This window comes from Melanostigma gelatinosum, assembly GCF_949748355.1.
Source record: "Melanostigma gelatinosum genome assembly, chromosome: 21".
Classification (NCBI taxonomy): domain Eukaryota; kingdom Metazoa; phylum Chordata; class Actinopteri; order Perciformes; family Zoarcidae; genus Melanostigma; species Melanostigma gelatinosum.
In genome coordinates, this window is record NC_136654.1 from 16,698,886 (window position 1) to 16,725,208 (window position 26,323).

The window sequence follows — 26,323 nt, forward strand, 5'->3', positions numbered from 1 at the left end:
GGGACAATTTTAACAATTAGTATGAACTCTGTTAGGATGGCCACGTAGCGGCTGGACTTTAGAAGCAGGAGGCTTGACACAGAGGTTAGGTGCAGACAAACCAGGTGTTTATTGCATTCCCTGAAAGAAAAGGAATTCAGTGATTTTATTGATAAACCGAACTCCAGAATTATATGTTAATGCCAACAGTTGACAGGAAGTTAACATGGACCCGAACTGTTGCCTTCCAACGGAATTCCAGTGAAACACACTAAAACAGAGCTTTTTGGTAAATACTGGTATATTAACATCTTATGAAGTACCAGGTTTCACTGCCCTCTGACTTTTTCCTCCAAGAACTGAGAAGCCACAAATTGCATTTTGTGGATGGCCAGCTGAGTATCTTCAGGGGAAACCCCAAGATGCCATACAGCCCGGACTGAATTTCCAAAATAGGGGTACATGAGAACTTGTATTCCTTGTCCCAGTGCTGCCTCCTCTCCCTCGCCAACCTGACCCATGCGGGCACAGAACTCAGAGGGGCTTAAACTGGGCTCCTGTAGATGGAAACGCACAATGTTTGTCTCCACAGCAGCCATGTCTACAGCGAATAGAGGAGGGTCACAGTCGAGCAGAGCTGGGAGAGGTGAAGAAAAGAGAAGGAGTTATGAGCAGTGTAGTGGCCATTTGTCGCCTAAATCAAACTTAAACAAATAATAATCAAACGCCACTGATGCACCGTGGTCGGTATCCTTACGCAGCCAGAAGAGAGTAAACTGTCCAAGCAGGATTCCATTTTTGTGTATTTATTAAATAAAGCAAATAAAACAAGCAAACAAACTAATTAACAAAACTTCTGTCGTGCTGTCTCTCCTGTCCTGTGCAGTGCAATGCTGCTGTGCAGCTGGTAAAAACTATACGCCCACCCCGGTGCATGCTGGTCCTATCTTTCTACTCGTTTAAATAGCAACAGGTGCCCACAATAATTACCCAAAAAAATAATAGAACGAAACAAATTACTATTAAAGAGAAACATAATCTTAACATATGAAACATCTACAACAATTAAACAATACTACTTATAAATGAAATAACAAAATACAATATCAAATAAATAGCTCCAACAATTATGAGCTGCTCACCTTCAGCAAAGGTCTTAGCATTACGATGATCCTCCTCCAGTCTTTCAACCATCTCCAGTAAAGACAGTTTTCCAGCTGCTGCCAGTATACCAGCCTGTCGCAACCCCCCACCCAGGACTTCACGACACCGCACTGCCTGGGATATGAAGTCTCGGGGTCCAGCCAGCATGCAACCCACGGGGGCACCCAAACCCTGTTACACACCGAGAAGTATGAATTTAAGCAGTTTTATTTTGTTTATTGGTTCACATCAATTAGTATGTTCTGGTTCATTCTGTGAGTGTGTTTGTGTTTTGCAGTCCCACCTTAGAGAGGCACAAACTGACGGTGTGTGTGTGCTTCAGTATGGTGGATGGAGGCACCCTCTGGGCCACAGCAGCATTCATCACCCTTGTTCCATCCATGTGAACTGACAGACCATATCTATCTGCCAAAGCACGAACCTTGGAGATGGAAACAAACCTGTGAGAGCTGCTGCATACTTTATTTTATTGTTGTAAGGCAAGTACATATAAGTAAAACAGATATCCACACACACACACACACACCTCCTGCAGGAAGGTCAGAGGCAGCACACGCCCTCCCTGTACATTGTGTGTGTTTTCCAGACATATGAGGCGTGAGCGGGGGAAGTAGGGTTTGGGGTAACCGTGGCGGATCTTTGATTCCAGCTGGTCCAAGTCAAATGTTCCATCAGGGAGATTGGTCACTGTGACAGAGTGGACCCCTGCTAGCTGTGTCAACACACATAAACACAGTGAATGAATCCAATGTAGACGATGAGGAAAGCGGTGCAGAGGTGCAGAGGGCCTGACCGCAGGTGTCTGCTGCTGTGGGACACTCACATGTGCACTCCCTCCTTGCTCATAAATGTGTATATGGGAACGATCGCCCACAATCATCTCGTCGCCCCGCTCCCTGCAGTGCACCATCACTACATAATGAAATGCGTGCACGTTAATCACCTTTCTGACCTCATAAATGTGTATTCAGACTCTGCCAATAAATGCACAGCTCACCTGCGATGAGATTGCCCATGGTTCCAGTGGGAACAAAAAGTGCAGCTTCCATTTGAAACATATCAGCTGTAATGTTCTCCAACTCTGCAGGAATTGGCAAGACATTAGTCAAATACTGCAAGATTTGTTGCATTTCACAAGTAAAGTTGCATGAATTCATATTTAACCATCACATAGAGAATAATTTATTTTCATGAAATTATTAATTTGAGTTTTTAAGGAGGCCCATTTCTACAAGGGTGATACATCATGTATTCACCCTCGGTTTAATATTTGGCACCCTCATTTTATGCCAATTATATTAATGTAATCAAAAAAAAAATGTCATGAAACATTAGTCCTATGCCTATTACATCACATCATAATAGCTCAACATTGTGGCGGACATGCTTAACTTTTTTGGTTGTGTCTGGTTATTCTTTTTTTGTGTCAGTAGGTGGTAGTATTTAGTTGTGATTTCTCAGGGAACAGGATTCATACCCGTATCCTCAAAAAGCAAACAGTTGCTGAAAAGGAATGACACACTGTGTTAATGGCTTTTGGCCAGATCTGGGCTTCTGTAGTTTTACTGAGGTGTATAGAATAGAAGTTGTGAAATATTTGCTCATCTGATCACTGTCATTGCTTGTGTGTGTGTGTGTGTGTGTGTGGATGATGACGTGGTAAAATGGATGATCCTGTTCTTTACACAGTGGCTTCTGTTTGTATAACCCTCTTAACTGCATTGTCTATTTGTCTTCCCACTTTGTATTGTAACTGCTGCACAGTCATTTTCCTCATATGAACAGCTTCTTGCTGTCCAAGAGCAATGTCCCACACTCGACAACAAAAGTTGCTCCTGCAGATATTTTAAGTTAGAGGCCGCTCCTCACCAACCTCGACCTTCTGAAACCAGCCAGGCTAAAGAGATTGCTCTACTTCTAAAACAAGCCCAGGTTGAGAGCATAGACTGTACATAAGAAGTGGACGTAGTAGTCACGGTGGCGTCTCCCATTGGTTTGTGGATTGCTTGGAAGCCTTGAGTTTGACACTTAGGCTGGTGCCATCTTGGTTTATCGCAACCAGAAGTGACAGGAGAGGGTGGAGCTAAGTACAACTAAGTACAGTCGACGCTGAACAGGACATGTCTATAGGCGACCAAAAAGTTTGCAATCAAAGAAGCTGTACTTAACATTCTGAACATAAATAAAGCAGCAAACAACTTTTTTCTATGCAATGATATAGTGGAGTAATATCTGCCTGATCAGAGAATGAAGTCACTCTCCCTCTATTTTACTCTAAATGGGACTAATGTACCAAATGAACATCATGCTGTAGTTTACTAAACACGACCGAATAGCTCTATGCTATGAGACAGATAAATGGAGAATGCAAACAGGTCACATTTTTCTGACTCAGAGGATTAGAAGGATGTCACACTTGTTGCCGTCTGTCGCAATCTGGCGGCTGTATTAAATATGGCGGCCTCTCTTCCCTCCCGGCCGAGCTCTACACTGTTAATGTTTATCATTGCTGCAGACATGTAAATAACTGAATCTGACGTTTGTAGTGGAAATATATGCCTTGGCGAAATATGTTCACGCCAGGATGCCGATTACAAGTATCAATGTATCAATATATGGATGTGGTGATTTATGTCATCTTACTAACATTTGTCAAGAATAACACATCACATGTGAGAGTTGCTGGATGGCACACATGCTGTATAAGGTCAAATAAAGATCAACTACCGTTACACTCAGACATCTGTCGCCATCTAATTTATGTTGTAAATGTGTTGTATAGGTTCTAGAATTAGCGGTACTCAAGAAGACACAACAGGTTAGACTAGTGACTCGTAACAGGATTGGATAACGTTGGCGAGGTAGCCTCAGAATGTCTAGCACTGTAGTGCACCCACACTAATTTCAGGTGCCTTAAAAAGTAATGTTGGTTCCTGTAATTCATAAATATGTTAGTTGCTTTGGCTCTAACCGTTAACCGCCTCCTCTCCTCTCATCATGTCATCTTCAAGCACGGCCTTCACCATGGCCTGCCTCATTGCCGGCACGGGCTGGGCCATCACGTCGCTGCGGAGGTCCACCACCCGGATGACGGCCGCCCTGCCCGGTCGTTGGTTCCTGGGTTTCCCGATGTTGTGATAGCCCCGCACAGAGCTCCATCCCACCACGGCAGCTGCTGCATCTCCTGCCCTGAGCGGTTTGCTCGAGGCCACGACACCATGGTTCAAGACTTTACACAAAACTCTGCTGGAAAATATTTTCAAAGACATGATGCTCCTCTTACGGCCGGTAAGGGTTTGATGGTGGTGAACCCTTACAAACAGGATGAAAGTCGGCAGGATTTAGATGTAAAGCAGCATGGAGAAATGAGCTGCAGCAGTATTTTTGCTAATGACCATCAGGTTACAAAAAGTTCCACAACTCTCACCAACATGCAGCTGAATGATTTATATCTAAAGCAGTGTCACAGGTGAGGTGAGGACGATTCCAGCCACGCCTCTGTCTCTGACACCCCCCCCCCCCCCCCCCCCGCTTTCCAACCTGATCACGAGCAGCACCATTACACAGTGAAGGGCACAAACCACTCCCACATTAAATTAAAGTCATGTAGGTACAACTTATTCTATCTAATATTTATATATACATGATATATTCCATATATAGAATAGATCAAATACATATTAAACTGAATAACTACCAAACAAAAGTAAAGTTAACGAAGAATCCTCTACGCACTCCCCTCAATCTTCCTTCACCTTTTGGTGCAGCTGAACAACATAACTGCATTCTCTGGTGTGGTGCCAATCTTGGGGGTGTGGGTCAGAGACAGAGGTGTGGCTGGAATCTTCCTTACCTGTGACACTGCTTTAGATATAAATCATGCAGCTGCATGTTGGTGAGAGTTGTGGAACGTTTTCTACCCTGTTTATGGTCACCAGTAAAAATACTGCTGCAGCTCATTTCTCCATGCTGCTTTACATCTAAATCCTGCTGCCTTTCATCCTGTTTGTAAGGGTTCACCACCATCAAACCCTTACCGGCCGTAAGAGGAGCATCGTGTCTTTGAAAATATATTCCAGCAGAGTTTTGTGTAAAGTCTTGAACCATGTTGTTCTTTATTTTACCTTCTAGCATGTGTGCCATCCAGCAAAAGTGTCAGTAAGATGACATAAATCACCACATCCACATATGGATACTTTTAATCGGTGTCCGGGAGATATTTAGTTTTGGTTACTTTGACCGTTTCTTATTAATGTTTTTTTCTCAAGGCTACAGCCATACCCCCCCCCCCCCCTTATATGTGTGGAAAACACACACAACGTACAGGGAGGGCGTGTTCTGACTCTGACCTTCCTGCAGGAGGTGTGTGTGTGTGTGTGTGTGTGGAGATCTATTTTACTTATATGTACTTAATGCCTTAATAAAATTATTTTTTGCTGATATGCGTCCATGAGAAGTAGGGGTGTAACGGTACGCGTATTCGTATTGAACCGTTCGGTACGAGGCTCACGGTTCGGTACGCATGACGAACCGAATATGTTTGAATAAAAAAAAATTAAAAATCTTTTTTTTTTAAAAACCTTTATTTAACCAGGTAGTCCCATTGAGATTAAAAATCTCTTTTGCAAGATGTAAGTAACAATACAAGATGTAAGTAACAACCAGGTGATTATTGCATTCAAAGGAATTCAGTGATTTTATTGATAAACCGAACTCCAGAATTATATGTTAATGCCAACAGTTGACAGGAAGTTAACATGGACCCGAACTGTTGCCTTCCAACGGAATTCCAGTGAAACACACTAAAACAGAGCTTTTTGGTAAATACTGGTATATTAACATCTTATGAAGTACCAGGTTTCACTGCCCTCTGACTTTTTCCTCCAAGAACTGAGAAGCCACAAATTGCATTTTGTGGATGGCCAGCTGAGTATCTTCAGGGGAAACCCCAAGATGCCATACAGCCCGGACTGAATTTCCAAAATAGGGGTACATGAGAACTTGTATTCCTTGTCCCAGTGCTGCCTCCTCTCCCTCGCCAACCTGACCCATGCAGGCACAGAACTCAGAGGGGCTTAAACTGGGCTCCTGTAGATGGAAACGCACAATGTTTGTCTCCACGGAAGTCATGTCTACAGCGAATAGAGGAGGGTCACAGTCGAGCAGAGCTGGGAGAGGTGAAGAAAAGAGAAGGAGTTATGAGCAGGGAGTTTATTATTTAATTTTCTGAATTATGAGCTGCTCACCTTCAGCAAAGGTCTTAGCATTACGATGATCCTCCTCCAGTCTTTCAACCATCTCCAGTAAAGACAGTTTTCCAGCTGCTGCCAGTATACCAGCCTGTCGCAACCACCCACCCAGGACTTTACGACAGCGCACTGCCTGGGATATGAAGTCTCGGGGTCCAGCCAGCATGCAACCCAGGGGGGCACCCAAACCCTGTTACACACCGAGAAGTATGAATTTAAGCAGTTTTATTTTGTTTATTGGTTCACATCAATTAGTATGTTCTGGTTCATTCTGAGTGTGTTTGTGTTTTGCAGTCCCACCTTAGAGAGGCACAAACTGACGGTGTGTGTGTGCTGCAGTATGGTGGATGGAGGCACCCTCTGGGCCACAGCAGCATTCATCACCCTGGCTCCATCCATGTGAACTGACAGACCATATCTATCTGCCAAAGCACGAACCTTGGAGATGGAAACAAACCTGTGAGAGCTGCTGCATACTTTATTTTATTGTTGTAAGGCAAGTACATATAAGTAAAACAGATATCCACACACACACACACACACACCTCCTGCAGGAAGGTCAGAGGCAGCACACGCCCTCCCTGTACATTGTGTGTGTTTTCCAGACATATGAGGCGTGAGCGGGGGAAGTAGGGTTTGGGGTAACCGTGGCGGATCTTTGATTCCAGCTGGTCCAAGTCAAATGTTCCATCAGGGAGATTGGTCACTGTGACAGAGTGGACCCCTGCTAGCTGTGTCAACACACATAAACACAGTGAATGAATCCAATGTAGACGATGAGGAAAGCAGTGCAGAGGTGCAGAGGGCCTGACCGCAGGTGTCTGCTGCTGTGGGACACTCACCTGTGCACTCCCTCCTTGCTCATAAATGTGTATATGGGAACGATCGCCCACAATCATCTCGTCGCCCCGCTCCCTGCAGTGCACCATCACTACATAATGAAATGCGTGCACGTTAATCACCTTTCTGACCTCATAAATGTGTATTCAGACTCTGCCAATAAATGCACAGCTCACCTGCGATGAGATTGCCCATGGTTCCAGTGGGAACAAAAAGTGCAGCTTCCATTTGAAACATATCAGCTGTAATGTTCTCCAACTCTGCAGGAATTGGCAAGACATTAGTCAAATACTGCAAGATTTGTTGCATTTCACAAGTAAATATGCATGAATTCATATTTAACCATCACATAGAGAATAATTTATTTTCATGAAATTATTAATTTGAGTTTTTAAGGAGGCCCATTTCCACAAGGGTGATACATCATGTATTCACCCTCGGTTTAATATTTGGCACCCTCATTTTATGCCAATTATATTAATGTAATCAAAAACAAAATGTCATGAAACATTAGTCCTATGCCTATTACATCACATCATAATAGCTCAACATTGTGGCGGACATGCTTAACTTTTTTGGTTGTGTCTGGTTATTCTTTTTTTGTGTCAGTAGGTGGTAGTATTTAGTTGTGATTTCTCAGGGAACAGGATTCATACCCGTATCCTCAAAAAGCAAACAGTTGCTGAAAAGGAATGACACACTGTGTTAATGGCTTTTGGCCAGATCTGGGCTTCGCGTACTCATCGACCTTGATGAGAGAGTGCAGTCACTTTGATGCTTGCTCTTGGCCTCTGCTTGCATTTTCTTGCATTTTCTTGCTTCAATTTGCCAGATATATCACATATATCTTGCCAGATATATCACATATATCACTCTTCAACATTTGAGTGAAGACAAATCCAGAAAGTCGTCGAGCTATTTGGATTGTTGGCTAATGCTAACTAGCAGCTACGTTAAAGCTAAGTAGCAGCAAGATGCCTCCCTTCTCCACGGATGACTACTACAAACTCCTACAGCAGATTGCAGTCTTGGAAACAAAAATCTACCGACTAGAAGTAAACGTGGAAGTAAATGGACTGTGTGGGAATGATACCACTCTACCATGGACTCAAAACACTGGACAAATGCAAGCTAAGACACAGCTAACTAGCATAACCAGGCCTACCAAGCAACAGGAGGAGAGAGCAGATAATGAATCTTATGCGACTGACTGGCCTGCACTAGCACACGGGCAGAACTCCTCCTCAACCCCTGCACCCAGACGGACAAAGCCAAGGATAGCTAAGGAAAGTAAAACCTGCAAAACACCTCCACAACAACCAAGCCTACAACTTCAAAACAGATTTGCTCCATTGTCGCAGGATCATAAATCTCCATCTGATGACCTGGATAAGCAGCTATCTCCTCAAAGCGGGGTAAGAACTGAGAGTAAATGTGAGAAAAGGCCGCAGGCAAAGCTAGTGACTGGGCCTGAGACTCTGATTGTTGGTGACTATGCTGTAAAAGATGTCAGAAAACTGTACAGCAAGAACACCAAAATACTCTGCTTTCCGAAAGATATGGTCTCTGACATGAGAGACAAATTCCTGGACATCGTGGCTGACTATCCCACAGCGAAAAACATCATCGTGCATACAGGAAGCTGTGATATTGTGAAACAACAGTCTGAAGTTCTAAAGCGAGACTTTATTGATCTGTTAAACACAGTCAGCTCTGTCAAGGCTGAGGTGTTTATCAGTGGCCCTCTTCCACCAGTCAGAGGAGGAGATGAAGGATTCAGCAGGCTGTTTGCACTGAACAGATGGCTGTCAACTGCATGTGCTGACCATTCCGTACATTTTATCAACAATTTCTACCTTTTCTGGGAGCGCAGATCTTTTTGCAGCGCATGGAATTTGCCTGAACAAGTCAGGGGTAAAACTGTTTACCTCGAACCTGTTTTTCTCCCTGCGTCACCCGTCTGTCCCTACTGCCAAGGACAAGATACAAGAGGAGTCTATACACAAGATAACCACACAGCATCGCCATGGAGACCTTACGGGAAGGATACCCCCGCCTAACGACAGCCAAAAGGAGGAGTCTCCATCCTCATCATCAGGGACCGCCTCCGATCTCCCACTTTCCACACCCTTCCCAGACGCGGAGTCTTTACCTCCCTCCCCAGCACCTACTAAATGTCCATACTTTGGACTGCAAAGTATGGACTTCCTAGACGAGGAGTCTTTACCTCCCTCCCCAGCACCTACTTCTATTTCGGGTCCATACTTTGGATCGCAATCCTCTCTCACACTCTCCCCATCCTCCCCCCACCTGGAGTTCACTGACCACATGGAAAAGCTGGTCATTGCTGGAACCAAACACACTCCTCTCCCCACTCCTCAACGGTACCACAATTGATATCTTCTGGGTCCAGGCTACAAGGCTAATGACACCAATGACTCTCCAGGAAATGTCGGGGCCCTGTATGCAGCTAGCCGTTTCAATTCCTGTCCTGCAAGTTTATAGAAAAAGAAAGGTGAGGCTGCGAAGAAACAATAGTAAACATGCTAACTTATCAAACTTAGCATACATTCCTCGTCAGCCTGTCCAAATAAATTGGGCAAAGAAAGCTTTAACCACATTAAACCTAGCTTTATTCAATGTCAGGTCTCTGTCAGGAAAAACATTTTTAATCAATGATTTTATTGTTGGGCACAAACTGGACATTTCGTTTTTAACTGAAACTTGGTTAAATCAAGATAACAGTGCAGCTGTTCTTATTGAATCAACACCTCCCAACTTCAGTTTCATGAGCGAAACAAGAGCACATAAGAAAGGAGATGGAGTTGCTGTTTTATTTAATGATTCTCTTCAATGCAAGCAGATGCCCTTTGGTCATTTTAGTTATTTTGAATATGTGGCTCTTAATTCCACTCAAGCTTTATTCCTAAACATTTACAGACCGCCTAAATACTGTGCAACCTTCTTTGATGAGTTTACTGAACTGCTGTCTGTAATCTGTATTGATTTTGACTGTGTTGTTATTGTTGGTGATTTTAATATCCATGTTGATAATCCCCAGGACAGAGAGTCTATAGAACTATGTGGTGTCCTTGATAACTATGATCTGACTCAGCATGTGACAGGACCCACCCACAACAGGGGGTACACTCTGGACCTAATCATCACCAAAGGTGTAAACATTTCCAAGGTTGCTGTGACTGATGTTGCACTCTCTGACCATTTCTGTGTTTTCTTTGAGAGTGCAATCTCCTTGCACACAAATGTCCAAACCAAGGTTGTGACAAAGCGTTACATCTCTGAAAACACCAGTGAACTATTTATTCAGAAGTTCTCCTCCACACCAGCCCTCTCTTGCCTCTCAGTCAATGAGCTTGTAGATGGCTTCAATTTTAAAGTTAAAAATATTATTGATGCCATTGCACCCACTAAAGTGAAGGTTGTCTCGGGTAAGCAAAGATCTCCTTGGAGAAATGCTACGTTGGTCAAAATGGAGAAACGAGAGTGTCGGAAAGCTGAGCGCAGGTGGCGAAAAACGAATCTCCAGGTTCACTGTGACATCTATAAAGAGAGACTTCGCAAATATAATTTGGAACTTAGAAATGCAAGGCAGTCATTCTTCTCTGACATCATAACCAAAAACAAGAACAATACACGCGGCTTATTTGCTACCGTCGACAGGCTAACAAACCCTCCAGTGTCGGTAGCTGCTGAACTCCAATCCACCTGGGCATGCAATCAATTTGCCTCCTTTTTTACTGACAAAATTCAGAAAATTAGACAAGCAGTCAGTGCCTCCACATCAACCACAGGATATGTGTTGTCCCGATCTCTGAATAACATCCATTCAAATATCATGACACAATTTCATTCAATCGACCGTAGAAGCCTAGAAGACATTATACAACATCTGAAGTCATCCTCCTGCTGCTTGGATATTTTACCAACACAATTTTTCAAAAATATTTCAAACTGCATGACCACTGATCTTTTACAAATTGTAAACACATCCCTCCTCTCAGGTGTCTTCCCACAAGCCATAAAAACTGCAGTTATTAAACCACTCCTAAAGAAGGTTAGTTTAGACTCCGCAACGATGAAAAATTATAGGCCAATATCAAACCTCCCATTTTTGAGTAAAATAATTGAAAAAGCGGTTTTCCAACAGCTGACCAACTTCTTGACCATAAATAACTGCTTTGATCTCAGATCTCAGTGCTGCATTCGACACGGTCGACCATGCCATACTCCTAGAAAGACTAAAAATCTGGGTGGGACTCTCTGGCACAGCACTTAACTGGTTTGAATCCTACTTGAAGGGCCGAGAATACTTTGTGTCTGTGGCTCATTACACATCGGAGCTGACTAAAATGACATGTGGTGTTCCCCAAGGTTCAATACTGGGGCCTCTTCTGTTCAACATCTACATGCTTCCACTAGCTCAGATTATGGAAAACAACAAAGTGTGTTATCATAATTATGCAGACGACACACAAATCTACATAACTATGTCACCAGGGGACTATAATCCCATACAAGGGCTGGGTAACTGCATTGAACAAATCAACAACTGGATGTGCCAGAATTTTCTTCAATTAAACAAAGATAAAACAGAAGTAATCGTTTTCGGTACCAAGGACGAACAATTGAAAATCACCGCTCAGCTTCAGTCACTGATGTTAAAACCCACAAACCAAGCCAGAAATCTAGGTGTAGTTATGGATTCAGATCTCAACCTGAACAGCCATATCAAAACAATTACAAAATCAGCCTACTATCACCTGAAGAATATATCAAGGATTAGAGGATTTATGTCTCAACAGGATTTGGAAAAACTTGTCCACGCATTTATCTTCAGCAGACTGGACTACTGTAACGGTGTGTTTACAGGTCTCTGTAAAAAGTCCGTCAGACTTTACCACTCGTCCTCACTAAGACCAGGAGGGTGGATCACATCACTCCAGTTCTGAGGTCTTTGCACTGGCTTCCTGTCCAACAAAGAATTGACTTTAAAATCCTGCTGTTGGTTTACAAAGCACTGAATGGTTTAGGGCCAAAATACATCTCTGATCTGCTGCTACCTTATGAACCATCCCGACCCCTCAGGTCGTCTGGGACCGGTCTACTATCTGTTCCCAGAGTCAGAACTAAACATGGAGAAGCAGCGTTCAGTTTTTCTGCTCCACATATCTGGAACAAAGTCCCAGAAAGCTGCAGGTCTGCTGAGACCCTCAGCTCCTTTAAATCAAGATTGAAGACTTTTCTGTTTGCTGCTGCCTTTAATTGAACCACATTCAATTCATATATTAATCAATTTCCTGCATTTCTGCATTTTACTACTGCATTTTATTTCTTGCACTGTTTTTTAATGTTTTAATGAATGTTCTTAATTGTTTTTAAATCTCCTTTTCTTTTGCCTTATGTTTTGATGCTTTTAATGGTTTTATGTGAAGCACTTTGAATTACCTTGTTGTTGAAATGTGCTATACAAATAAACTTGCCTTGCCTTGCCTTGTCTTCTGTAGTTTTACTGAGGTGTATAGAATAGAAGTTGTGAAATATTTGCTCATCTGATCACTGTCATTGCTTGTGTGTGTGTGTGTGTGTGTGTGTGCGTGTGTGTGTGTGTGTGTGTGTGTGTGTGTGTGTGTGTGTGGATGATGACGTGGTAAAATGGATGATCCTGTTCTTTACACAGTGGCTTCTGTTTGTATAACCCTCTTAACTGCATTGTCTATTTGTCTTCCCACTTTGTATTGTAACTGCTGCACAGTCATTTTCCTCATATCAACAGCTTCTTGCTGTCCAAGAGCAATGTCCCACACTCGACAACAAAAGTTGCTCCTGCAAATATTTTAAGTTAGAGGCCGCTCCTCACCAACCTCGACCTTCTGAAACCAGCCAGGCTAAAGAGATTGCTCTACTTCTAAAACAAGCCCAGGTTGAGAGCATAGACTGTACATAAGAAGTGGACGTAGTAGTCACGGTGGCGTCTCCCATTGGTTTGTGGATTGCTTGGAAGCCTTGAGTTTGACACTTAGGCTGGTGCCATCTTGGTTTATCGCAACCAGAAGTGACAGGAGAGGGTGGAGCTAAGTACAACTAAGTACAGTCGACGCTGAACAGGACATGTCTATAGGCGACCAAAAAGTTTGCAATCAAAGAAGCTGTACTTAACATTCTGAACATAAATAAAGCAGCAAACAACTTTTTTCTATGCAATGATATAGTGGAGTAATATCTGCCTGATCAGAGAATGAAGTCACTCTCCCTCTATTTTACTCTAAATGGGACTAATGTACCAAATGAACATCATGCTGTAGTTTACTAAACACGACCGAATAGCTCTATGCTATGAGACAGATAAATGGAGAATGCAAACAGGTCACATTTTTCTGACTCAGAGGATTAGAAGGATGTCACACTTGTTGCCGTCTGTCGCAATCTGGCGGCTGTATTAAATATGGCGGCCTCTCTTCCCTCCCGGCCGAGCTCTACACTGTTAATGTTTATCATTGCTGCAGACATGTAAATAACTGAATCTGACGTTTGTAGTGGAAATATATGCCTTGGCGAAATACGTTCACGCCAGGATGCCGATTACAAGTATCAATGTATCAATATATGGATGTGGTGATTTATGTCATCTTACTAACATTTGTCAAGAATAACACATCACATGTGAGAGTTGCTGGATGGCACACATGCTGTATGAGGTCAAATAAAGATCAACTACCGTTACACTCAGACATTTCCAATCCATTTGAAACATATCAGCTGTAATGTTCTCCAACTCTGCAGGAATTGCAAGACATTAGTCAAATACTGCAAGATTTGTTGCATTTCACAAGTAAAGATGCATGAATTCATATTTAACCATCACATAGAGAATAATTTATTTTTATGAAATTATTAATTTGAGTTTTTAAGGAGGCCCATTTCTACAAGGGTGATACATCATGTATTGCACCCTCGGTTTAATATTTGGCACCCTCATTTTATGCCAATTATATTAATGTAATCAAAAAAATGTCATGAAACATTAGTCCTATGCCTATTACATCACATCATAATAGCTCAACATTGTGGCGGACATGCTTAACTTTTTTGGTTGTGTCTGGTTATTCTTTTTTTGTGTCAGTAGGTGGTAGTATTTAGTTGTGATTTCTCAGGGAACAGGATTCATACCCGTATCCTCAAAAAGCAAACAGTTGCTGAAAAGGAATGACACACTGTGTTAATGGCTTTTGGCCAGATCTGGGCTTCTCGTACTCATCGACCTTGATGAGAGAGTGCAGTCGCTTTGCTGCTTGCTCTTGCCTCTGCTTGCCTCTGCTTGCATTTTCTTGCATTTTCTTGCTTCAATTTGCTGTATAAGGTCAAATAAAGATCAACTACCGTTACACTCAGACATCTGTCGCCATCTAATTTATGTTGTAAATGTGTTGTATAGGTTCTAGAATTAGCGGTACTCAAGAAGACACAACAGGTTAGACTAGTGACTCGTGACAGGATTGGATAACGTTGGCGAGGTAGCCTCAGAATGTCTAGCACTGTAGTGCACCCACACTAATTTCAGGTGCCTTAAAAAGTAATGTTGGTTCCTGTAATTCATAAATATGTTAGTTGCTTTGGCTCTAACCGTTAACCGCCTCCTCTCCTCTCATCATGTCATCTTCAAGCACGGCCTTCACCATGGCCTGCCTCATTGCCGGCACGGGCTGGGCCATCACGTCGCTGCGGAGGTCCACCACCCGGATGACGGCCGCCCTGCCCGGTCGTTGGTTCCTGGGTTTCCCGATGTTGTGATAGCCCCGCACAGAGCTCCATCCCACCACGGCAGCTGCTGCATCTCCTGCCCTGAGCGGTTTGCTCGAGGCCACGACACCATGGTTCAAGACTTTACACAAAACTCTGCTGGAAAATATTTTCAAAGACATGATGCTCCTCTTACGGCCGGTAAGGGTTTGATGGTGGTGAACCCTTACAAACAGGATGAAAGTCGGCAGGATTTAGATGTAAAGCAGTATGGAGAAATGAGCTGCAGCAGTATTTTTGCTAATGACCATCAGGTTACAAAAAGTTCCACAACTCTCACCAACTCCAGCCACACCTCTGTCTCTGACACGCCCCCCCCCCCCAGCTTTCCAACCTGATCACGAGCAGCACCATTACACGGTGAAGGGCACAAACCACTCCCACATTAAATTAAAGTCATGTAGGTACAACTTATTCTATCTAATATTTATATATACATGATATATTATATATATAGAATAGATCAAATACATATTAAACTGAATAACTACCAAACAAAAGTCAATTTAACGAAGAATCCTCTACGCACTCCCCTCAATCTTCCTTCACCTTATGGTGCAGCTGAACAACATAACTGCATTCTCTGGTGTGGTGCCAATCTTAGGGGGGGGGGGGGGGTGTCAGAGACAGAGGTGTGTCACAGGTAAGGACGATTCTTCCATACCTGTGACACTGCTTTAGATATAAATCATGCAGCTGCATGTTGGTGAGAGTTGTGGAACGTTTTCTACCCTGTTTATGGTCACCAGTAAAAATACTGCTGCAGCTCATTTCTCCATGCTGCTTTACATCTAAATCCTGCTGCCTTTCATCCTGTTTGTAAGGGTTCACCACCATCAAACCCTTACCGGCCGTAAGAGGAGCATCGTGTCTTTGAAAATATATTCCAGCAGAGTTTTGTGTAAAGTCTTGAACCATGTTGTTCTTTATTTTACCTTCTACAGCATGTGTGCCATCCAGCAAAAGTGTCAGTAAGATGACATAAATCACCACATCCACATATGGATACTTTTAATCGGTGTCCGGGAGATATTTAGTTTTGGTTACTTTGACCGTTTCTTATTAATGTTTTTTTCTCAAGGCTACAGCCATACCCCCCCCCCCCCCCTTATATGTGTGGAAAACACACACAACGTACAGGGAGGGCGTGTGCTGACTCTGACCTTCCTGCAGGAGGTGTGTGTGTGTGTGTGTGTGTGGAGATCTATTTTACTTATATGTACTTAATGCCTTAATAAAATTATTTTTTGCTGATATGCGTCCATGAGAAGTAGGGGTGTAACGGTACGCGTATTCGTATTGAACCGTTCGGTACGAGGCTCACGGTTCGGTACGCATGACGAACCGAATATGTTTGAATAAAAAAAATTTAAAAAATCTTTTTTTTTTAAAACCTTTATTTAACCAGGTAGTCCCATTGAGATTAAAAATCTCTTTTGCAAGAGGTAAGTAACAATACAAGATGTAAGTAACAACCAGGTGTTTATTGCATTCAATGGAATTCAGTGATTTTATTGATAAACCGAACTCCAGAATTATATGTTAATGCCAACAGTTGACAGGAAGTTAACATGGACCCGAACTGTTGCCTTCCAACGGAATTCCAGTGAAACACACTAAAACAGAGCTTTTTGGTAAATACTGGTATATTAACATCTTATGAAGTACCAGGTTTCACTGCCCTCTGACTTTTTCCTCCAAGAACTGAGAAGCCACAAATTGCATTTTGTGGATGGCCAGCTGAGTATCTTCAGGGGAAACCCCAAGATGCCATACAGCCCGGACTGAATTTCCAAAATAGGGGTACATGAGAACTTGTATTCCTTGTCCCAGTGCTGCCTCCTCTCCCTCGCCAACCTGACCCATGCGGGCACAGAACTCAGAGGGGCTTAAACTGGGCTCCTGTAGATGGAAACGCACAATGTTTGTCTCCACGGAAGTCATGTCTACAGCGAATAGAGGAGGGTCACAGTCGAGCAGAGCTGGGAGAGGTGAAGAAAAGAGAAGGAGTTATGAGCAGGGAGTTTATTATTTAATTTTCTGAATTATGAGCTGCTCACCTTCAGCAAAGGTCTTAGCATTACGATGATCCTCCTCCAGTCTTTCAACCATCTCCAGTAAAGACAGTTTTCCAGCTGCTGCCAGTATACCAGCCTGTCGCAACCACCCACCCAGGACTTTACGACAGCGCACTGCCTGGGATATGAAGTCTCGGGGTCCAGCCAGCATGCAACCCAGGGGGGCACCCAAACCCTGTTACACACCGAGAAGTATGAATTTAAGCAGTTTTATTTTGTTTATTGGTTCACATCAATTAGTATGTTCTGGTTCATTCTGAGTGTGTTTGTGTTTTGCAGTCCCACCTTAGAGAGGCACAAACTGACGGTGTGTGTGTGCTGCAGTATGGTGGATGGAGGCACCCTCTGGGCCACAGCAGCATTCATCACCCTGGCTCCATCCATGTGAACTGACAGACCATATCTATCTGCCAAAGCACGAACCTTGGAGATGGAAACAAACCTGTGAGAGCTACTACATACTTTATTTTATTGTTGTAAGGCAAGTACATATAAGTAAAACAGATATCCACACACACACACACACACACACACACACACACACACACACACACACACACACACACACACACACACACACACCTCCTGCAGGAAGGTCAGAGGCAGCACACGCCCTCCCTGTACATTGTGTGTGTTTTCCAGACATATGAGGCGTGAGCGGGGGAAGTAGGGTTTGGGGTAACCGTGGCGGATCTTTGATTCCAGCTGGTCCAAGTCAAATGTTCCATCAGGGAGATTGGTCACTGTGACAGAGTGGACCCCTGCTAGCTGTGTCAACACACATAAACACAGTGAATGAATCCAATGTAGACGATGAGGAAAGCGGTGCAGAGGTGCAGAGGGCCTGACCGCAGGTGTCTGCTGCTGTGGGACACTCACCTGTGCACTCCCTCCTTGCTCATAAATGTGTATATGGGAACGATCGCCCACAATCATCTCGTCTCCCCGTTCCCTGCAGTGCACCATCACTACATAATGAAATGTGTGCACGTTAATCACCTTTTTGACCTCATAAATGTGTATTCAGACTCTGCCAATAAATGCACAGCTCACCTGCGATGAGATTGCCCATGGTTCCAGTGGGAACAAAAAGTGCAGCTTCCATTTGAAACATATCAGCTGTAATGTTCTCCAACTCTGCAGGAATTGGCAAGACATTAGTCAAATACTGCAAGATTTGTTGCATTTCACAAGTAAAGATGCATGAATTCATATTTAACCATCACATAGAGAATAATTTATTTTCATGAAATTATTAATTTGAGTTTTTAAGGAGGCCCATTTCCACAAGGGTGATACATCATGTATTCACCCTCGGTTTAATATTTGGCACCCTCATTTTATGCCAATTATATTAATGTAATCAAAAAAAAAAATGTCATGAAACATTAGTCCTATGCCTATTACATCACATCATAATAGCTCAACATTGTGGCGGACATGCTTAACTTTTTTGGTTGTGTCTGGTTATTCTTTTTTTGTGTCAGTAGGTGGTAGTATTTAGTTGTGATTTCTCAGGGAACAGGATTCATACCCGTATCCTCAAAAAGCAAACAGTTGCTGAAAAGGAATGACACACTGTGTTAATGGCTTTTGGCTAGATCTGGGCTTCTCGTACTCATCGACCTTGATGAGAGAGTGCAGTCACTTTGCTGCTTGCTCTTGCCTCTGCTTGCATTTTCTTGCTTCAATTTGCCAGATATATCACATATATCTTGCCAGATATATCACATATATCACTCTTCAACGTTTGAGTGAAGACAAATCCAGAAAGTCGTCGAGCTATTTGGATTGTTGGCTAATGCTAACTAGCAGCTAAGTTAAAGCTAAGTAGCAGCAAGATGCCTCCCTTCTCCACGGATGACTACTACAAACTCCTACAGCAGATTGCAGTCTTGGAAACAAAAATCTACCGACTAGAAGTAAACGCGGAAGTAAATGGACTGTGTGGGAATGATACCACTCTACCATGGACTCAAAACACTGGACAAATGCAAGCTAAGACACAGCTAACTAGCATAACCAGGCCTACCAAGAAACAGGAGGAGAGAGCAGATAATGAATCTTATGCGACTGACTGGCAGTGGTGTATAAAGTACTCAAAAGCCATACTTGAGTAAAAGTAAAGATACCTTACTGGAAAACTACTCCAGTAAAAGTAAAAAGTCACCTATTAGAATACTACTTGAGTAAAAGTCTTAAAGTATCTTATATTTATTGTACTTAAGTACAAAAGTACTTAAGTATCAAAAGTAATTTTCTGATATTAAATGTACATCACAACCTGTTCATTGAAAGTAAAAGTACAAGTAAATGCTGTTAATAAAAAAGCAAAGGGTCAGAATTGTGAGAATGATGAAGTTTATTCTTTTAAGTTCTGTGGCACCATGACCAAGGACATGGAGCTGTGTTGAACATAATTGGGTTGGCTGTGATCCATCCAGGAGCAACAATGTTCAACATAATATATTGTACATAAGTATACTTTTGCATCTACTATGAACTTATCATCATAATTCTCCGAAAAGCAATATGACACTATGAAGGAGTTGTAACAGTGCGTTTATAAGTCTGCTCATTAGACTAGAGGATGTAGAGGCCAATGCATAATATTATGTTCAGCAAAAAATATCCACTTGATGCATCAGGTCAGTGTTTAGAGAAAGGACACCTGCCTTGTAAACTCATATGGGCCTGATTTGAACACAATAGGCAAAGGTTTTGCTCAAGCTGAATCTGCAATTGGGCGACTGCTACCATCATAACTCCATCTGATCATCCACAACATGACTCAAATATCAAAACATGATCAATACTAAAGCAGCACCCCAGTCATTACTTGAAACATGTCCTGTTAATCTTCAAAAAAAGTTAGTTTTCAAAATTGTGAGAATTCAGTCTCGCTCTTCTTGGGCTGAAGACTAGTCCTGCGATGCTAAATAGCCTTTCACAGGCCGCTGAGGCAGGTAGAGGTGTGTTCAGCATCACAGACAGCTTGCACACTGCTGCGAAGGATTTCCCTAATGCTAACGCTAATGCTAACGCTAATGCTGCGCTCTCTCGGCTCCCATCAATCCTATGGTGTGGTGGCTAGCTACAGCTAACGTTAGCCAACTAGTGCTGCACAACTGTCAACACTTCCTCAGCTCACTAACTCGCTAGCGATCCACTGGTGTTGGTCTTCGTCACCACCGTTGTTTGTTGCGGGAGTAGCAGGTGCTTCCATTTCTGCTTCCATCGTGAAATCAGTCATCGTAGAGTGGAATTCTACTCATGTACCGGTAGTCGCTCGCTAGCTATAGCATATAGCATCCTGGGCATCACTGGGAATCAAAACACCGCGGCTTTGAGAGCACTTGTTTGCAATTGCGCATTAACGTGATTAACCAATGATTTAACTTGCTGCTAGGACCACTGATTCACCAAACCTGCTTGCTTGCAGTCTGTGTTCCACCACAGTCCCCGACGCTGCTCTCATGATTCATTTGTTTCTAAAGATAGATTTGATTTTGTAGCGAGTAACGAAGGTTTCAGGGGAAATGTATCGGAGTAAAAGTATCAGTTTTCTTTGCAAAATGTATTGAAGTAAAAGTAAAAGTAAACAGAAATATAAGTAGTAAAGTAAAGTACAGATACCCAAAAAAACCTACTTAAGTACAGTAACGAAGTATTTCTACTTCGTTACTATACACCACTGCTGACTGGCCTGCACTAGCACACGGGCAGAACTCCTCCTCAACCCCTGCACCCAGACGGACAAAGCCAAGGACAGCTAAGGAAAGTAAAACCTGCAAAATACCTCCACAACAACCAAGCCTACAACTTCAAAACAGATTTTCTCCATTGTCGCAGGATCATAAATCTCCATCTGATGACCTGGATAAGCAGCTATCTCCTCAAAGCGGGGTAAGAACTGAGAGTCAATGTGAGAAAAGGCCGCAGGCAAAGCTAGTGACTGGGCCTGAGACTCTGATTGTTGGTGACTATGCTGTAAAAGATGTCAGAAAATTGTGCAGCAAGAACACCAAAATACTCTGCTTTCCGAAAGATATGGTCTCTGACATGAGAGACAAATTCCTGGACATCGTGGCTGACTATCCCACAGCGAAAAACATCATCGTGCATACAGGAAGCTGTGATATTGTGAAACAACAGTCTGAAGTTCTAAAGCGAGACTTTATTGATCTGTTAAACACAGTCAGCTCTGTCAAGGCTGAGGTGTTCATCAGTGGCCCTCTTCCACCAGTCAGAGGAGGAGATGAAGGATTCAGCAGGCTGTTTGCACTGAACAGATGGCTGTCAACTGCATGTGCTGACCATTCAGTACATTTTATCAACAATTTCTACCTTTTCTGGGAGCGCAGACATCTTTTTGCAGCGCATGGAATTTGCCTGAACAAGTCAGGGGTAAAACTGTTTACCTCGAACCTGTTTTTCTCCCTGCGTCACCCGTCTGTCCCTACTGTCAAGGACAAGATACAAGAGGAGTCTAAACACAAGATAACCACACAGCATCGCCATGGAGACCTTACGGGAAGGATACCCCCGCCTAACGACAGCCAAAAGGAGGAGTCTCCATCCTCATCATCAGGGACCGCCTCCGATCTCCCACTTTCCACACCCTTCCCAGACGCGGACTCTTTACCTCCCTCCCCAGCACCTACTTCTATTTCAGGTCCATACTTTGGATCGCAATCCTCTCTCACACTCTCCCCATCCTCCCCCCACCTGGAGTTCACTGACCACATGGAAAAGCTGGTCATTGCTGGAACCAAACACACTCCTCTCCCCACTCCTCAACGGTACCACAATTGATATCTTCTGGGTCCAGGCTACAAGGCTAATGACACCAATGACTCTCTCCAGGAAAAGTCGGGGCCCTGTATGCAGCTAGCCGTTTCAATTCCTGTCCTGCAACTTAGAAATGCAAGGCAATCATTCTTCTCTGACATCGTAACCAAAAACAAGAACAATACACGCGCCTTATTTGCTACTGTCGACAGGCTAACAAACCCTCCAGTGTCGGTAGCTGCTGAACTCCAATCCACCTGGGCATGCAATCAATTTGCCTCCTTTTTTACTGACAAAATTCAGAAAATTAGACAAGCAGTCAGTGCCTCCACACCAACCACAGGATATGTGTTGTCCCGATCTCTGAATAACATCCATTCAAATATCATGACACAATTTCATTCAATCGACCGTAGAAGCCTAGAAGACATTATACAACATCTGAAGTCATCCTCCTGCTGCTTGGATATTCTACCAACACACTTTTTCAAAAATATTTCAAACTGCATGACCACTGATCTTTTACAAATTGTAAACACATCCCTTCTCTCAGGTGTCTTCCCACAAGCCATAAAAACTGCAGTTATTAAACCACTCCTAAAGAAGGTTAGTTTAGACTCCGCAACGATGAAAAATTATAGGCCAATATCAAACCTCCCATTTTTGAGTAAAATAATTGAAAAAGCGGTTTTCCAACAGCTGACCAACTTCTTGACCTTAAATAACTGCTTTGATGTTTTCCAGTCAGGCTTTCGACAGCACCACAGCACTGAAACTGCTCTTGTTAAGGTTTTCAACGACATCCACTTAAACATAGACAATGGCAGAAGTTCAGTCTTAGTCTTACTAGATCTCAGTGCTGCATTCGACACGGTCGACCATGCCATACTCCTAGAAAGACTAAAAATCTAGGTGGGACTCTCTGGCACAGCACTTAACTGGTTTGAATCCTACTTGAAGGGCCGAGAATACTTTGTGTCTGTGGCTCATTACACATCGGAGCTGACTAAAATGACATGTGGTGTTCCCCAAGGTTCAATACTGGGGCCTCTTCTGTTCAACATCTACATGCTTCCACTAGCTCAGATTATGGAAAGCAACAAAGTGTGTTATCATAATTATGCAGACGACACACAAATCTACATAACTATGTCACCAGGGGACTATAATCCCATACAAGGGCTGGGTAACTGCATTGAACAAATCAACAACTGGATGTGCCAGAATTTTCTTCAATTAAACAAAGATAAAACAGAAGTAATCGTTTTCGGTACCAAGGACGAACAATTGAAAATCACCGCTCAGCTTCAGTCACTGATGTTAAAACCCACAAACCAAGCCAGAAATCTAGGTGTAGTTATGGATTCAGATCTCAACCTGAACAGCCATATCAAGACAATTACAAAATCAGCCTACTATCACTTGAAGAATATATCAAGGATTAGAGGATTTATGTCTCAACAGGATTTGGAAAAACTTGTCCACGCATTTATCTTTAGCAGACTGGACTACTGTAACGGTGTGTTTACAGGTCTCTGTAAAAAGTCCGTCAGAAAGCTGCAGCTGATTCAGAACGCTGCAGCTCGAGTCCTCACTAAGACCAGGAGGGTGGATCACATCACTCCAGTTCTGAGGTCTTTGCACTGGCTTCCTGTCCAACAAAGAATTGACTTTAAAATCCTGCTGTTGGTTTACAAAGCACTGAATGGTTTAGGGCCAAAATACATCTCTGATCTGCTGCTACCTTATGAACCATCCCGACCCCTCAGGTCGTCTGGGACCGGTCTACTATCTGTTCCCAGAGTCAGAACTAAACATGGAGAAGCAGCGTTCAGTTTTTCTGCTCCACATATCTGGAACAAAGTCCCAGAAAGCTGCAGGTCTGCTGAGACCCTCAGCTCCTTTAAATCAAGATTGAAGACTTTTCTGTTTGCTGCTGCCTTTAATTGAACCACATTCAATTCATATATTAATAAATTTCCTGCATTTCTGCATTTTACTACTGCATTTTATTTCTTGCACTGTTTTTTAATGTTTTAATGAATGCTCTTAATTGTTTTTAAATCTCCTTTTCTTTTGCCTTATGTTTTGATGCTTTTAATGGTTTTATGTGAAGCACTTTGAATTACCTTGTTGTTGAAATGTGCTATACAAATAAACTTGCCTTGCCTTGCCTTGTCTTCTGTAGTTTTACTGAGGTGTATAGAATAGAAGTTGTGAAATATTTGCTCATCTGATCACTGTCATTGCTTGTGTGTGTGTGTGTGTGTGTGTGTGTGTGTGTGTGTGTGTGTGTGTGTGTGTGTGTGTGTGTGTGTGTGTGTGTGTGTGTGGATGATGACGTGGTAAAATGGATGATCCTGTTCTTTACACAGTGGCTTCTGTTTGTATAACCCTCTTAACTGCATTTTCTATTTGTCTTCCCACTTTGTATTGTAACTGCTGCACAGTCATTTTCCTCATATGAACAGCTTCTTGCTGTCCAAGAGCAATGTCCCACACTCGACAACAAAAGTTGCTCCTGCAGATATTTTAAGTTAGAGGCCGCTCCTCACCAACCTCGACCTTCTGAAACCAGCCAGGCTAAAGAGATTGCTCTACTTCTAAAACAAGCCCAGGTTGAGAGCATAGACTGTACATAAGAAGTGGACGTAGTAGTCACGGTGGCGTCTCCCATTGGTTTGTGGATTGCTTGGAAGCCTTGAATTTGGCACTTAGGCCGGTGCCATCTTGGTTTATCGCAACCAGAAGTGCCAGGAGAGGGTGGAGCTAAGTACAACTAAGTACAGTCGACGCTGAACAGGACATGTCTATAGGCGACCAAAAAGTTTGCAATCAAAGAAGCTGTACTTAACATTCTGAACATAAATAAAGCAGCAAACAACTTTTTTCTATGCAATGATATAGTGGAGTAATATCTGCCTGATCAGAGAATGAAGTCACTCTCCCTCTATTTTACTCTAAATGGGACTAATGTACCAAATGAACATCATGCTGTAGTTTACTAAACACGACCGAATAGCTCTATGCTATGAGACAGATAAATGGAGAATGCAAACAGGTCACTTTTTTCTGACTCAGAGGATTAGAAGGATGTCACACTTGTTGCCGTCTGTCGCAATCTGGCAGCTGTATTAAATATGGCGGCCTCTCTTCCCTCCCGGCCGAGCTCTACACTGTTAATGTTTATCATTGCTGCAGACATGTAAATAACTGAATCTGACATTTGTAGTGGAAATATATGCCTTGGCGAAATACGTTCACGCCAGGATGCCGATTACAAGTATCAATGTATCAATATATGGATGTGGTGATTTATGTCATCTTACTAACACTTGTCAAGAATAACACATCACATGTGAGAGTTGCTGGATGGCACACATGCTGTATAAGGTCAAATAAAGATCAACTACCGTTACACTCAGACATCTGTCGCCATCTAATTTATGTTGTAAATGTGTTGCTTAGGTTCTAGAATTACCGGTACTCAAGAAGACACAACAGGTTAGACTAGTGACTAGTAACAGGATTGGATAACGTTGGCGAGGTAGCCTCAGAATGTCTAGCACTGTAGTGCACCCACACTAATTTCAGGTGCCTTAAAAAGTAATGTTGGTTCCTGTAATTCATAAATATGTTAGTTGCTTTGGCTCTAACCGTTAACCGCCTCCTCTCCTCTCATCATGTCATCTTCAAGCACGGCCTTCACCATGGCCTGCCTCATTGCCGGCACGGGCTGGGCCATCACGTCGCTGCGGAGGTCCACCACCCGGATGACGGCCGCCCTGCCCGGTCGTTGGTTCCTGGGTTTCCCGATGTTGTGATAGCCCCGCACAGAGCTCCATCCCACCACGGCAGCTGCTGCATCTCCTGCCCTGAGCGGTTTGCTCGAGGCCACGACACCATGGTTCAAGACTTTACACAAAACTCTGCTGGAAAATATTTTCAAAGACATGATGCTCCTCTTACGGCCGGTAAGGGTTTGATGGTGGTGAACCCTTACAAACAGGATGAAAGTCGGCAGGATTTAGATGTAAAGCAGCATGGAGAAATGAGCTGTAGCAGTATTTTTGCTAATGACCATCAGGTTACAAAAAGTTCCACAACTCTCACCAACATGCAGCTGAATGATTTATATCTAAAGCAGTGTCACAGGTGAGGAATATTCCAGCCACACCTCTGTCTCTGACAACCCCCCCCCCCCGCTTTCCAACCTGATCACGAGCAGCACCATTACACAGTGAAGGGCACAAACCACTCCCACATTAAATTAAAGTCATGTAGGTACAACTTATTCTATCTAATATTTATATATACATGATATATTCCATATATAAAATAGATCAAATACATATTAAACTGAATAACTACCAAACAAAAGTCAATTTAACGAAGAATCCTCTA

The 26,323-nt window shown here is 43.0% G+C and overlaps 3 protein-coding genes across 4 annotated transcripts; all 3 read right to left on the bottom strand.

The window, feature by feature from the left end:
• LOC306794644 (uncharacterized protein) lies at positions 1–4,585 on the bottom strand. Of its 2 annotated transcripts, XM_079292776.1 has the most exons (7): positions 4,115–4,585; positions 2,141–2,224; positions 1,967–2,055; positions 1,670–1,855; positions 1,427–1,564; positions 1,122–1,314; positions 2–616 (listed from the first exon to the last, which is right to left on the bottom strand). In XM_079292776.1, exons 1-7 carry the CDS (start codon positions 4,410–4,412, stop codon positions 309–311), a joined length of 1,296 nt encoding a protein of 431 aa, XP_079148902.1. In that variant the 5' UTR covers positions 4,413–4,585; the 3' UTR covers positions 2–308. The 2 variants fall into 2 exon arrangements, with proteins under 2 accessions (XP_079148903.1, XP_079148902.1); XM_079292777.1 differs by lacking the exons at positions 1,967–2,055; positions 2,141–2,224 and having other exon boundaries at positions 1–616; positions 1,670–1,848.
• Positions 4,586–5,739: 1,154 nt separating this feature from the next.
• LOC306794622 (uncharacterized protein) lies at positions 5,740–15,304 on the bottom strand. Its single transcript, XM_079292742.1, has 7 exons — positions 14,875–15,304; positions 7,409–7,492; positions 7,235–7,323; positions 6,938–7,123; positions 6,693–6,830; positions 6,390–6,582; positions 5,740–6,311 (listed from the first exon to the last, which is right to left on the bottom strand). Exons 1-7 carry the CDS (start codon positions 15,170–15,172, stop codon positions 6,004–6,006), a joined length of 1,296 nt encoding a protein of 431 aa, XP_079148868.1. The 5' UTR covers positions 15,173–15,304; the 3' UTR covers positions 5,740–6,003.
• Positions 15,305–16,515: 1,211 nt separating this feature from the next.
• On the bottom strand, positions 16,516–26,047 carry LOC306794927 (uncharacterized protein). Its single transcript, XM_079293187.1, has 7 exons — positions 25,577–26,047; positions 18,182–18,265; positions 18,008–18,096; positions 17,711–17,896; positions 17,414–17,551; positions 17,111–17,303; positions 16,516–17,032 (listed from the first exon to the last, which is right to left on the bottom strand). Exons 1-7 carry the CDS (start codon positions 25,872–25,874, stop codon positions 16,725–16,727), a joined length of 1,296 nt encoding a protein of 431 aa, XP_079149313.1. The 5' UTR covers positions 25,875–26,047; the 3' UTR covers positions 16,516–16,724.
• Between the last annotated feature and the right edge of the window lie 276 nt (positions 26,048–26,323).

What these genes read in the sequence shown, in the direction of transcription:
- LOC306794644 (XM_079292776.1), bottom strand. Translation starts at nt 4,412, where the DNA reads ATGTCTTTGAAAATATTTTCCAGCAGAGTTTTGTGTAAAGTCTTGAAC. An exon ending in TCAGTTTGTGCCTCTCTAAG is followed by an intron (nt 1,315 to 1,426) that starts GTGGGACTGCAA and finishes GGTGTGTAACAG; the next exon opens with GGTTTGGGTGCCCCCGTGGG. An exon ending in TGCTAAGACCTTTGCTGAAG is followed by an intron (nt 617 to 1,121) that starts GTGAGCAGCTCA and finishes CACCTCTCCCAG; the next exon opens with CTCTGCTCGACTGTGACCCT.
- LOC306794622 (XM_079292742.1), bottom strand. Translation starts at nt 15,172, where the DNA reads ATGTCTTTGAAAATATTTTCCAGCAGAGTTTTGTGTAAAGTCTTGAAC. An exon ending in AGGAGAGGAGGCGGTTAACG is followed by an intron (nt 7,493 to 14,874) that starts GTTAGAGCCAAA and finishes CAATTCCTGCAG; the next exon opens with AGTTGGAGAACATTACAGCT. An exon ending in CATGGGCAATCTCATCGCAG is followed by an intron (nt 7,324 to 7,408) that starts GTGAGCTGTGCA and finishes TTCATTATGTAG; the next exon opens with TGATGGTGCACTGCAGGGAG.
- LOC306794927 (XM_079293187.1), bottom strand. Translation starts at nt 25,874, where the DNA reads ATGTCTTTGAAAATATTTTCCAGCAGAGTTTTGTGTAAAGTCTTGAAC. An exon ending in CATGGGCAATCTCATCGCAG is followed by an intron (nt 18,097 to 18,181) that starts GTGAGCTGTGCA and finishes TTCATTATGTAG; the next exon opens with TGATGGTGCACTGCAGGGAA. An exon ending in TGCTAAGACCTTTGCTGAAG is followed by an intron (nt 17,033 to 17,110) that starts GTGAGCAGCTCA and finishes CACCTCTCCCAG; the next exon opens with CTCTGCTCGACTGTGACCCT.